General features: G+C 39.1%; 1 protein-coding gene across 1 annotated transcript in view; it reads left to right on the forward strand.

Moving 5' to 3' along the window:
* Positions 1 to 12303, forward strand: part of SLC5A12 (solute carrier family 5 (sodium/monocarboxylate cotransporter), member 12) — a 67911-nt gene that overhangs the window by 42316 nt on the left and 13292 nt on the right. The window contains exons 10-12 of the mRNA XM_008586076.1: positions 4199 to 4266; positions 9078 to 9164; positions 11606 to 11772. Of these exons, the coding sequence (XP_008584298.1) occupies positions 4199 to 4266; positions 9078 to 9164; positions 11606 to 11772 (322 nt within the window). The remainder of the gene's footprint in view (positions 1 to 4198; positions 4267 to 9077; positions 9165 to 11605; positions 11773 to 12303) is intronic.

Consider the following 12303-nt stretch of genomic DNA (forward strand, 5'->3'; position numbering starts at 1 on the left):
CTATCCATCTATTAATCCTTCATATTTTTGATACATTTAAAAGTAAATTGCAGACATCAGCACACTTCTTCCTAGTTGTTTTAGCATGCATATAGTTAATTCAGTATCTGTATTAAGGTTTTGTTTTTTTTTAAAGATGCCCGGAAAAGGGATCTCAACCCTTGACTTGGTGTTGTCAGCACCACGCTTGCCCAAGTGAGCCAACTGGACATCCCTATATAAGGATCTGAACCCGTGGCCTTGGTGTTATCAGCACCACACTCTCCCAAGTGAGCTATGTGCTGGCCCATTTTTTTTAATGTAAAAAAAAAAAAAAAAAAAAACTTCACCTACAATGAAATTGAGAAATACTGAGTACAAGTTTGCTGAGTTTTGACAAATGCATACACCTGTGTAACCCAGCAACTTATAGAGATATAAATAATAACCATCACTCTGGAAAGTTCTCCCATGCCTTTTCCAGTCATTCCCTGCTCCCATTCCCCTTTAGAGAAAACCATTGTTCTGATTTTTTTCGCCATAGATACTTTTATCTCTTCTAGAATTGTATATAAATGGAATCACATGGTACAGTACACACTTTTTTCATAAGACCCCTTTTACAGCATAATGTTTTTGAGATTTGTACATACTGTTTTGTGTATTAGTAGTTCATTTCTTCTTATTGCTGAGTAATATGCCGTATATGAATATACCACAAGTTTTTTGCCTTAACATTTGTGTCTATTGATGGACATAGGCTGTTTCAGTTTGAGGTTACTATAAATAAAACTGCTGTGAATACTCTTGTACAAGTTTTTGTGGGCATGTTTTCATTTATCTTTAATAAAAAAACTAGGAATGGAATTGTTTGGTCAACTATCATGTTTTAAATTTCCTTTCTTATCACACCTGGGCCCATCTTCATCTAAACTTACCGGCATGGCATCTTCTCGCTGTCTTTTTCATCTCATTTGTTTTCTCTTGACTGTGTACGTCTTTGCTTCATTGAGTCTATGTATGTTTGCATCATAAAGAGATAGCCAAACAGTTTTTAAATACTTTATTTTTCTGGTTCCTAAGGTAAATTATTTTCAGAAAGCATACACTATATTTGGTCTTTTAGGTTAATATATTCATTCACTTGTTTGGCAACATTTTATCATAAATTCCATTTCTGTTTACTTATGCTTGAACAAGGAGAGATGAATGCCAACCACATGTTTGCTAACGGGGTAGTTAAACTGCCTTGATTCTACTCACTATCTGAGTTAGAGCTAATAGCAGGTGGATGGGCATTGCTTCCAGCACAATTCCCAATTTCTATCAGATATTCATGGATATGTTTGATTGAGGTAGAAGTTTCTTTTATGCCTGATCCTCAGAGCTGATGTAGCACTGGTAAATCTATAGCATTTGCTGCAGCTGTGGAGCTTTCTCTCCCTCCCACCTTTACTGTTTTGTGGTGTGATACAGTCCAGCTCTCTATGGAACCCCACCGATTTCCTCTAAACTTTCTGCCTTGCAGATTGATGTGGATTGCAATCTGGTGGAAGTATAAAGATGTTGTGGGGAGGAGGACTGAATCAGTTCTCTAGTCAACACCAAAAGCAGAACCTCTGAACTGAGGGATGGCTCCCTAGAATCTCATTTAAACAGGTAACTGTTGGCCCAGCAAGAGGAAAGGTCAACAGGAGAGAGAAAACATGTCTTTTGTTCTTTTCTTCAGGCAGGTGTAGCTCTCCTTTATCATGAAGCAATACAGAGTCAGGGCAAACATTGTTTTCTGAAGTCTACTCTGTCAAGTTTAGAGATACTAGGAACAATCGTAGAGTTCTGACGAGTGCTTCTTTATCAAACTTATTTTTTAGTGTTGTTGTGAGTTTTGTTATTTTTCTGTGTCTTATTCAGAAGCTGAAAAATACAGCGTTTGAAGTTGCTAGCCTGATTTCATTTTAAATGTGATTTTTTTGATAACAAATATCATGTACTAAATCTGAAATGGCAAACACATAGTACTTGCTGTATACCAGGCACTGTTTTTTGGGTCTCTCTCTGTCTCTGTCTCTGAATATATGTCTATATATGTATGCACATATATGTATTTATATTTATGTCTGTATGTATACATGGACATACATACATAATATATGTATATATTTGTTTGATAGATTTATTCATGTGTAGTACCTTCCTAGAATGTGAACTCTTTGGGGGCAGGGATCAAATTCTGACTTTATGGCCCTGGCATCTGATAAAATGTTCAAACTTTGGTCAGTTATCAACAAAATTAATCTCTTTATAAATTTCCACCTTCATATCCTAGATAGTTTTGCTCAGTTCATTGTCATCTAACTGTTCTTCTTGTATCTCATTGAGTTTCCTTAAGATTTTTACTCAGAATTCCTCTTAAGTCATTTCAAAGGTTTCCTGATCTATGGAGTCTAGTACCTCAAAGTTATTGTATTCCTTTGATGGACTCATATTTTCTTGGTTTTTCATATTTTTAGTATCTCTACATTGATGTCTGGTCATCTGGTAGAGCAGTTGCTTCTTCTATTACTGTCCTTCCCTTGCCCCACTGGTGTCAATGCAGTCAAGTCGTTGGCAATCTGCCTACACAGTAGCAGGCTACCCTTACAGTGGCAGTAGTTATAGGGGTGGCTTTGGCAGGCTGCCCACGTGGCAGTGGTGTCTCCAGGAGTGGCAGTCTGCTCATATGATGATGGCGGCTGCCTGGCAGCACTGGTGTTGGCAGCAACTGCAGCAGTGGCAGTTGCAACAGCTTCCTGCTTGGCTCTATTGTCCACAGCAGTGGCTCATACAGCTACAGAGTCTGCAGCAGTAGCAAGGTTACCTCATGGTGGGGCGAGTAGCAGTAGTGCCTGCATCTGCCTCCCTGGTGTCTGTGGTGTCCTAAGCAGCAGTGGGGTTACCTTGTAGGGTGGCAGCAGCACCAGTGGCTGCAACTGCCTCCCTTGTATCTGTGGTGTCCTTGGCGGCAGCAGGGTTACCTCATGGGGGCAGCAGGGGAGCTGGTGGCTGTAGTTGCCTCCCTTGAATCTGCTGTCTGCAGCGGCAGTGGTGTTACCTCATGGGTGCAGCAGCGGTGCCAACAGCTGCAACCTTCCACATGTCTGTGGTGTCCTTGGTGGCAGTGGGGTTAACTGACTGTAGTGGCAATGGCAGCAGTGGTTGCAGCTGCCTCCCTTGCATCTGCAGAGTCCACAACTGCAGTGATGGGCAACCCACAAGACTGCTGCTCTGTGGGGAGCTGCTCTGCTATGGGTGATGGTCCTGGGGCTGGACAATGGCTCCGGCGACTGTGATGGTGGTAGCGGTGGCCCCATTTCTATCTTCTTCTGAGGAAGGAATGTGCTCTGGGCACCTCTGTTAATGATCATATTGGGGACTTGGCTGGATATTTAGCTGACAGACAGTGTTCAAACCGAATGACCATTTCTGTCATTGTGTCTCTGTTCATATACAGTTCTTTGTCTCTCTTTCTCTTATTTAGGCCATGGATTACTATAGGAATTATTCAGTGTACTTTTAAGATGAATTTTAAACAAAGATTTTAAAAATGTTTTCTTAAAAGATGGTTTAAAAGTAGACATCATTTAAAACAGATTACCAAAATGTATACGCTCATTCATCCAGAAAGCTCATGATACTGGACGAGCACAGTACTCTGAAGGCCCTTATGGAGATATGTAAACAAATAAGCCATTATGTAATATAACTCAGTGCCATAAGGATAGAATAAATAAAGCAATGAGGGGAAAGATCTGAAAAGCTTTTTGGATTTGCAAAACCTATGAGATAGAATGTGTAGATGTTATTTAGCCATTTTAAAGATGAAAACTATCTGAATCCCAGAGAGATTAGTAGTTTCTCTTTCATTTCACTGCTGGTGAGTGGTTGACCTGAAATTAGTTCTCACTAATTTAATCTGGATTAGTCTGGAACCCTTTCCACATTTTCATGTTGTATCCACATAACAGATTTCTTATGGGATCCTAGAAAGAAAATCCTCAAGGCTTAATTCCAGTTCATCCTACCTGACCTGAAATGCCCCTCTTGCGGCCTGTACTGGCTGAGTGGAGGATGGTCCTCACTGAGGACCAGATAGGGCTTGCATCAGGGATAGCTCTGGGTGGGGATCAAGGAATCCCTCAAAGCAAGCCTGAATGATGGTCATGAATTTTCTTTCTTTCAGGTATCTTGTTTGGCGTGATGTGTACCTCTATGGCTGTGGCTGCATCCCTCATGGGGGGCGTCATACAGGTAATGAAAGAAGGAAAGGTCACATTTGATTCCATAGCAAGTTCTTCCCCATTCTCTTTTCTAATGTCTTATCTCTTCCTCCATTTGTCCTCCCAAATACCGACATGCACCAATACCAGTTTGAAATGAAAAACACATGTAAACTTTCAACCAAAATTATTTTCCAAAGGGGAAACTACTAAAACTAGCAATGAGACAGTGACAAGGTACACTGTGATAAAATTAGAAACTCTTTTAAAATCCAAATCTGATAATTTATCATCCTGAAATAGCAATAGAGGTAGTAATAGTAATCATAATGATAAAAAATAACAACAATTAACATTTCTATAACAGTATGTTCTCACTACAGCCCTAAATGTATTATCATATTCATCTTCATCACTTCCCTAAGAGGTGGTAATGTATTAATTTTACAGATGAAGAAACTAAGAAGTAACTGTCTCAAAGCTCTTAATTAAGAGTGGTGGAAATGGGATACAGACCACCTCTACCTGTTATCCAAGCTGAAATTCTTCCTAAATGTCCAACTTCCAGTTTCATAGTGCATTAGCATTGAAAGAAGCCTTAAGGACAATCTGTTCCAACACCTTCATTTTGTAGATAATTACAGAAAAAAACAAAAATATCCTGCTCCAATTCTCACAGTTACTTAGTGGCTGAGCCAGGTTTATGACCCAAGTCTCCTGAGCCACCCACTCCCACTCCCCAAATTGCCCAACTCACAAAGCAGCACCAGATAAACAGATCTTCAGATTTTCTTTCAACCTTTTCAATCCTTTCTGTGTCTTTGTGTAATCCAAACATCCTTTAGATTTTCTTGCTGTGGCATAGGTTTTCAATAAATGTTGCTTAAATGAAGACATTAATAAGAGTGAGTGAACAGTAACTACTGACGTTTATAGAATGCCTTCTAGTTCACAAAGCAGTGTATCTTACTGGATCCTTCCAATGACTGCTTACATAGGTTCCATTATTTCCATTCTAAGGTTCAATGAACAGGTGCAGTAGAGGTAATCAACATGATAATTCAGTTGTCTGTAAAAGAGAAATTGCGGGACTTCTCTAATAAGCTATGAACTTACCGTTTTATTGCAGATGCTTGATAATCTCTTTACAATGTTTGAAGCACTCTGATATTTACCCGTCCACACAGAGGAACTGACAAGTTAGTGAGGTTGGTCTTTAGTGACCTCAGGTGCATTTTTAAAATCTGTTTTCCCCATTCATGAGACTATATTTCCAAGTTGCCTCGGGTACCTTGTGCCCCGTTATCTTCTCCCCTTCATTACAATCAGTATTTACTTTTAAGGATGTATCATCATGTCTGATTTGGTGAGAATTAGAATCACTAGCTTGTTTTCTTCCACAGATATTTGCATTTTAAACTCCTTTGCAGTTGAGTATGAGGAGCTACAGAATAGGCAAAGATGTCTCCTAAGACAGGTGGAAAACAATGCTTATAGTGAGGAAGGAGTTGTGAGTGATGTGCTCACCTGCTTGTCTTAGTTTAGATCGGCGTGCTGGGCCCACTTTCTTGGTTGGTTAAAATGTGTGCCACACAGTTCACACAGTTTAGGAGATGCTGGGACAGCATGGGACAGTGCAACATGAAAACCCTTTAGGAGAGGTATTTGTCCTTAAGGCGGCCCACTCATTTCTCTGAACACATCTAACTTACAGTTACAGAAAGGCAACTGTTATTCTCCTGTTTAATTTTCTAATCTGCTTTGCTATATTGAATTTAATGGAACAAAGTTTATACTCATATTTTACGCATGGGAATAAGACAGAAACTTAAGTCTCATAGGTGTGAGGGATAGAGTCAAATTTAATTTTATGTTCTCAGGCCCACTCCACACTCATGGTATGTGTTTATAGGTGGTGCTAGGGGTGGGGGGAGGCACCTTTAAGCTTCTTAAAGAAAGGCCCTTTCAATGTTTACTTTAGGATTTTACAACGTGTGTTCTGGAGAACCTCATCCTGTGAAATGCTCCCAGAGAAAAAATTTCCAAAGTCAAAAGTGTTCGAGACGTACTGCACAGTGCATTCCACTCCCAGAGATCCACAGCACACATTAGCATATGGAAGGTCCTGGAAATCCTACAGTAAAGAAATCAGTTTCACTTGAAATATTCGACCACAGAACCATAGTGGGGTGATGGGTGGGAAGTAGGGGATAGTGAGAAGGAGGGGTCAGATAACAGTAGCAAAGAGTTCCTGTTAACTAGTGATTTGTAGCAATGTCTTTGAGAAAGTTCATCCTGTCCAATGACTTCTAGGCACATTTTTGTCTCAACTTAAGAAAGTGCATTCTAGTTTCAAAACAGTTCAGCCATCAAATGGCACACCCCAGGAATCAAAACTGATGAACAAGGTGGGTAATAATAGTAATGAGACAATAATAGTAGTTGTCAACATTTTGGGACCCTTATCATGTGCTTTATAGTGCTCAGACATCATTCTCAGCTTTTTCTTGGATTCCAAAGTGAATTCTCACATGCACTCACACACACATATGCACCAGGGAGCAAGTATTATGATCTTCACTTGGCGTATGAGAAAGCTAAGGCAGCCCCTCTACTTCCAGGATTGACTTTGATAGGATTTGACGCAGAGGCTGAATTAAAGGAGCTTCAAACTTTTCTCCAATTGCACATGGTTAATGACAAAAAGAAAGACAAACATTAAAATTAGTATAGCTTTTCACACTACAGAAATATATATGTGTTTAAATCCAGAAAATCTTGGATTATTCTTTCCTATCTATCACATGAAGATCTTTTTTTCTGAGGCATATCAGCTAATGACTTTGTAATAAATCATCTTTTTTTTTTTCAGAAAAACACCTTTACTAATTTATTGACTTTCCTACATAATAGCCCGTAAGTTAGCTTCCAAATTCAGCACCCACAGCAACTGTGAATTAATGCTACCAATCATTAAAAGAAATTCCAAGAATATTAAATTAAGTATTGATAGTGGGAGAAAAGGAAGCCTTTAATTTTATCTGCCTCCATCATGTCGAAGAAATAGCTGAGACATTGAATTCTCTGAAAATTAACCTGGAAAATCAACTATAACAATGTATTGCAGCTCATTTTTCTGGACAAAAACTTTTTTTTTTTTTTTGTCTTTTTCCGTGTCCGGCAACGGATCGCAACCCTCAGTGTCGCCCCCGTACCGGACTGGGACCGGCAACGGGATCGCAGCCCTCAGTGTTGCTCCCGCGCCTCGCTCAGCCAGTGAGCGGGAACCGGTCTGTATGTGGGATCTGAACCCTCGGGCGGGAGCGCCGCCGCGCTTCCCAAGCGGCGCACTTATCCAGTGCACCACTGGGCCGGCCCCTCTGGACAAAAACTTAATGTTACAACTGGAGAAGATTTGAAGGCCCCTTGGTTCCATATTTTTATTTTTTATAGAGAAAGAATAAGACTCTCTGAAATTGAATGAATGTGAGTTAATAACAAAAAGTTCACCAAATCCTAATTATGTGTGGCAGGGCCAAAATTTGAATCCAGCATTTCAACTGTTAGTAATGGACTCTTTCAAATCCTTTTTCTCCATTAAACAAAAGAAAGAGGACATTATGGTGATCTGTGCTCTTGACATTTTTCTTTTTAAAGACTGCTTCTAGGAGAGAAAATGTGGGTTTTAGAGGCAGAAAAACCTGGATTTACATCTCACCTCTGCCACTTTCTGAATGGAAATAGACCTTTAATATGTTTTCTGTCTATAAATTGTCTTGTCTATAAAATCTAGTTAGTGTTACCTACCAAACCTGGTTATTGTGAGTACTAAATGAGATCATTTGCCTAGAGTGACTGGTCACTTCTTCACTATCTGGCACATAGGTGACACCTGATGAACATCAGATTCATATAAGATCTTCAGAGCAGCCTAATCTCAGTCCCTTGATATAAAAGCCCTAAAGGTATATTAATGATAGGACTGCATCAAGAGTAGGGGTGTGTGTGTGCATGTGTGCACGTGTGCACAGATAGGTGTACGTATGTGTGAGTGTGAGTGTACACATGCTTACTTGCATGCATCTCAATGTAAGCATACTTTTAATACTCTTGGAAGGTCATGGCACAGGCTTTCTGTTGACAGATAATTAGTTTAATGAAAGTCCCTTGTCCATTCACTGGACTCAACTTAGAGGCCAAGAGATATAAAAATGCATTTGTCAAACTCTCTGAATTTCCAAAAGAGTAGAGCCATTAACATGAGAGAGAAAAAAGTGAAATATGGAGTGTCTGATGGTCTCTCCACAATGTGAAAACTTAATGCTTCAATATCCTAGACGTGTTCTGGGTGGGATGGTGGGGCTTGGGTAACAGACAATTATTATTATCAAAATGGTAGAACTGATTAAAGTAGAATAGCCGATCAGCTGTATAAAATGTGAAACATATGCTATAGATGTAATTATTTGGTACATGTTTTTAAAAAAGTTTTTTGATAAGGCAGAAAATATAAATAAATCAATGAGTTCCAGCTTGAGGGAAAGCTACTTCAACCAAATTTACATTACCTGTGATTCCACTATATGTATATATACACTCAAGCATATTTATAAACACACACACCAGTACTTCAAAAATTTTGTGGAAAAATAGAATTAAAAGATAATATGCATCTTTCCATGAACTTTTTAAAGATGCCTCATGTATGTGTAAGCACATAATTAATGAATGGCACAATGAGGACTAGGACCCAATTTCATCCTAGGTTCAAGAAGGCGATGGTGACCAGTAGGCCACAAAGCAGGGAGTTGGGTGGTTCATCTGGTCTGCTTTGTCCCACAGGCTGCTCTCAGCATCCACGGCATGTGCGGGGGACCAATGCTGGGTCTATTCTTTCTAGGAATCCTATTCCCTTTTGTGAATTGGAAGGTAAGGATCCCACACGCCCCTTCTCAATCTCCAGCCAAATCCCACTCATTTTCTCTCTCCTCTCTCTCCTCTCACCCCTGCTTGGAAAAACTATTTGCTTTTGCCAAAAAAAAGAGAATGGCTGTTTCTTTTGCCAGGAAAAGAACTCCCAGCAGAATCAAACAAGACCTAAGCTCTGCTATCTCTGACTTCAGTGAAGCTTTTTAGAAACAAAACAAAAAAGGGAAGAGGTGGTCATAACTTACCATCTATCATGGCCTCAAAGCTGACTCTTTAAGGTTTAAATGAAGTCTTCTCTAAATTAAGGGCCCATAAAATGAACTTTAGCATAGATACTAAATTCAGAAATAGTTTAAACACAGTTTTGAAAATTCAAATTAAAAAAATGTATACATTTAGTTACCTAAAATTATAACTAACTCTATTAAGTTAATTAATTCATGTAGGAGAGAACAGACAAGCCTGGGGTTTTCTGACAACTGTGTCTTCATTTTGCTGGGCTGGAAAGCCAGTAGTATGTCATAATTTTCTCTATCAAAATTGACATTTTTTACTTATTGCCATCCACATACTTTCATACAAACATTTTTTAGAGTGTTTATTCACCAGAAAACCTGACTGTTTGCTTATTTATGTATATACTATAGGGTAGTCCATGAAACCTGAGTAAGATGGTATACCTGATTCAGTCACTTATCGACCTCTCTTCTAGATAAATCTCATGGTGCTTGGTAAAGGGAGTCCACAGGTAGTGAGCATTGAGCAACTGCAGTACATACCTTGTAGTCTTGTGACAACTTTGTCTTAATCACTTTTCTGATATTGGGATTGACAAGGATGTTTATGTCCTTGGGGAGGTGATGTGAATGAAGATAATTTCTTAGCCACAGAGAGCTATGACTTAGCTCCATAAGATCTTAGTGCATTGTAACATTACTTTACTACCTATGTTAGTACTTTATTTTACTTCTATTTAGTCAGGAAAAACATCTTGTTTTAGATAGAGGATAGTAAATATAAATTTGTGTCACCTCTCCCTTTGTCCATGGCCGATCAATCAGGCTCTCCTTCCCATGGAATGTGGATACAACCTCATAATCGTTCCCAACGTGGCTCTCCAGGCATTAGTCAGGAAAAACATCTTGTTTTAGATAGAGGATAGTAAATATAAATTTGTGTCACCTCTCGCTTTGTCCATGGCCGATCAATCAGGCTCTCCTTCCCATGGAATGTGGATACAACCTCATAATCGTTCCCAACGTGGCTCTCCAGGCATCTACGATAAATCAACCAGGATTGACCCTCCAGTTGAAATTCATTCAACCTGGGTGGTAGGACAGGAGTCAGCAAACTATACCCCTCAAGCCAAATCTAGCTGGCCTCCTGTTTTTGGTATGGCCTGCAAGCTAAAAATGTTTTTTGACATTCTTAAAAGGTTAGAAAAAATGAAAAGAAGAATAATATTTCATGACACACAAATATACAAATTCAAGTTTTGGTGGCCATAAAGTTTTACTGGAATACGGCCATCCTCTTTGGTTCAGGTATTATCTATGGTTGCTCTTGTGCTTCAATGGCAAAGTTGAGTAGTTGTGACAGACACTGTATAGCTCACAAAGCCTAAAATATTTATTATCTGATTGTTTACAGTGGAAGTTTGCAGACCTCTAGTTTAGACTGAGGTAAAGTCTTCAAATCATACACATATTGCCAAGTTTCCCTCCAGAATAATAGAGAAAGCATTCTGATGCTCTGATTAGAGACTCCTTTTTTTTTCTGAATAGAGAAGCCAACAACTTGTTTTCTTTCTCTCTCAGAGAAGTCTCAGTTATCAAGCAGAGATTAGAAGCATCAGATTTTATTTTCCACTGGTCTCTGCTATACTGTTCTGTCTCCTTTGCAGGAGATGACTCATTGACTTTTCACTAATTGTTTATCAAAAAATATAAGCCTTAAATAACAGACTAGTAAAATACTTGCTAGTGTTTAGACTCAAACAAAAAACTGCAGAACTTGGGGGTCAGAGATAGGAGTAAGAATTTCTGTATAATAGCTGTCAATGAAAATGATGACATTGTCTCTATTATCTGAAGTTTTTCTTAACTTCTGAAAATCTACTTGGAATTAAGGTGTCAATAGCTTTTTTTTATGTAATAAAAGAAACCAAAAGGAGAAAAAAAAGTTTTTTGCTAGAAATCTAAATATAATGATCACTATGAAATTCTTCAGTGTGTTCATTTAAGGAATAAGTTATTCCTAAATAAAACTCCATCATGGGAGTTGAAATGAAGGCGGTTTGGGTGGGCTGTTTCCAACACATGTGGCCAGGATTTGGGGTGGACAGCCAGAAGCTCTGAGGTGCAGCTTTCCTCATCTCATTATTCTTTCAGCAGACAGCTTTGTCAAATCTGTCATTAATTTTTTTTTTTTTCTTCATCAAGGGTGCACTAGGAGGACTTCTTATTGGACTCACCTTGTCATTTTGGGTGGCCATTGGGGCCTTCATTTATCCTGCACCAGACTCTAAGACATGGCCCTTGCCTTTATCAACAGACCAATGTGTCCAGTCAAATCTGACGGCATCAGTGCTTTTGGAACTATCCAGGAGGTATGCTGAGTTTAAAGATGTTGCTAATCCACGTCAGTGGGTCACCGGGTTAGAGGAAGGTGTATTCTTCAGGTATACGTCTGACAGGATATATCTTGCTCTCCTGTGTGAATCCTCTGGGCAGTACCTGGTACTGAAGAGTGACATGCAGGGATCCTGCTTTTTTCATATATACATTTCTCTGTACTCAGGTGTACAAGACTGAAATTGGCAAAAGAGTTAATTGGAGGTATGAGTGCAAAACAGGAAAAAAAAGTGGAGGTTTAGAAAATAGGGTATTAAGATAATAGTACTTAAAAGAATAAAGGATCTGAGTAGAAGAGGGTTGTCAGCAATGAGGAGAACAATTCTGGACATATTGAGTTAGGAGCATGGCTGTGAACCTGTGGCTTTTAAATTAAACTATATGAACACAGGATCCATAATTTCATTTATATTCCCGCATGGGAATATGACTCATCTGTCATAAGCCAGAGGGGATGTTTTGAAATCGCAGGAGACTCTTCTTCCCAGGACATCTGTCTAAAAAGT

This window comes from Galeopterus variegatus, unplaced genomic scaffold, assembly GCF_000696425.1.
Source record: "Galeopterus variegatus unplaced genomic scaffold, G_variegatus-3.0.2 Scaffold3820, whole genome shotgun sequence".
Classification (NCBI taxonomy): Eukaryota; Metazoa; Chordata; class Mammalia; order Dermoptera; family Cynocephalidae; genus Galeopterus; species Galeopterus variegatus.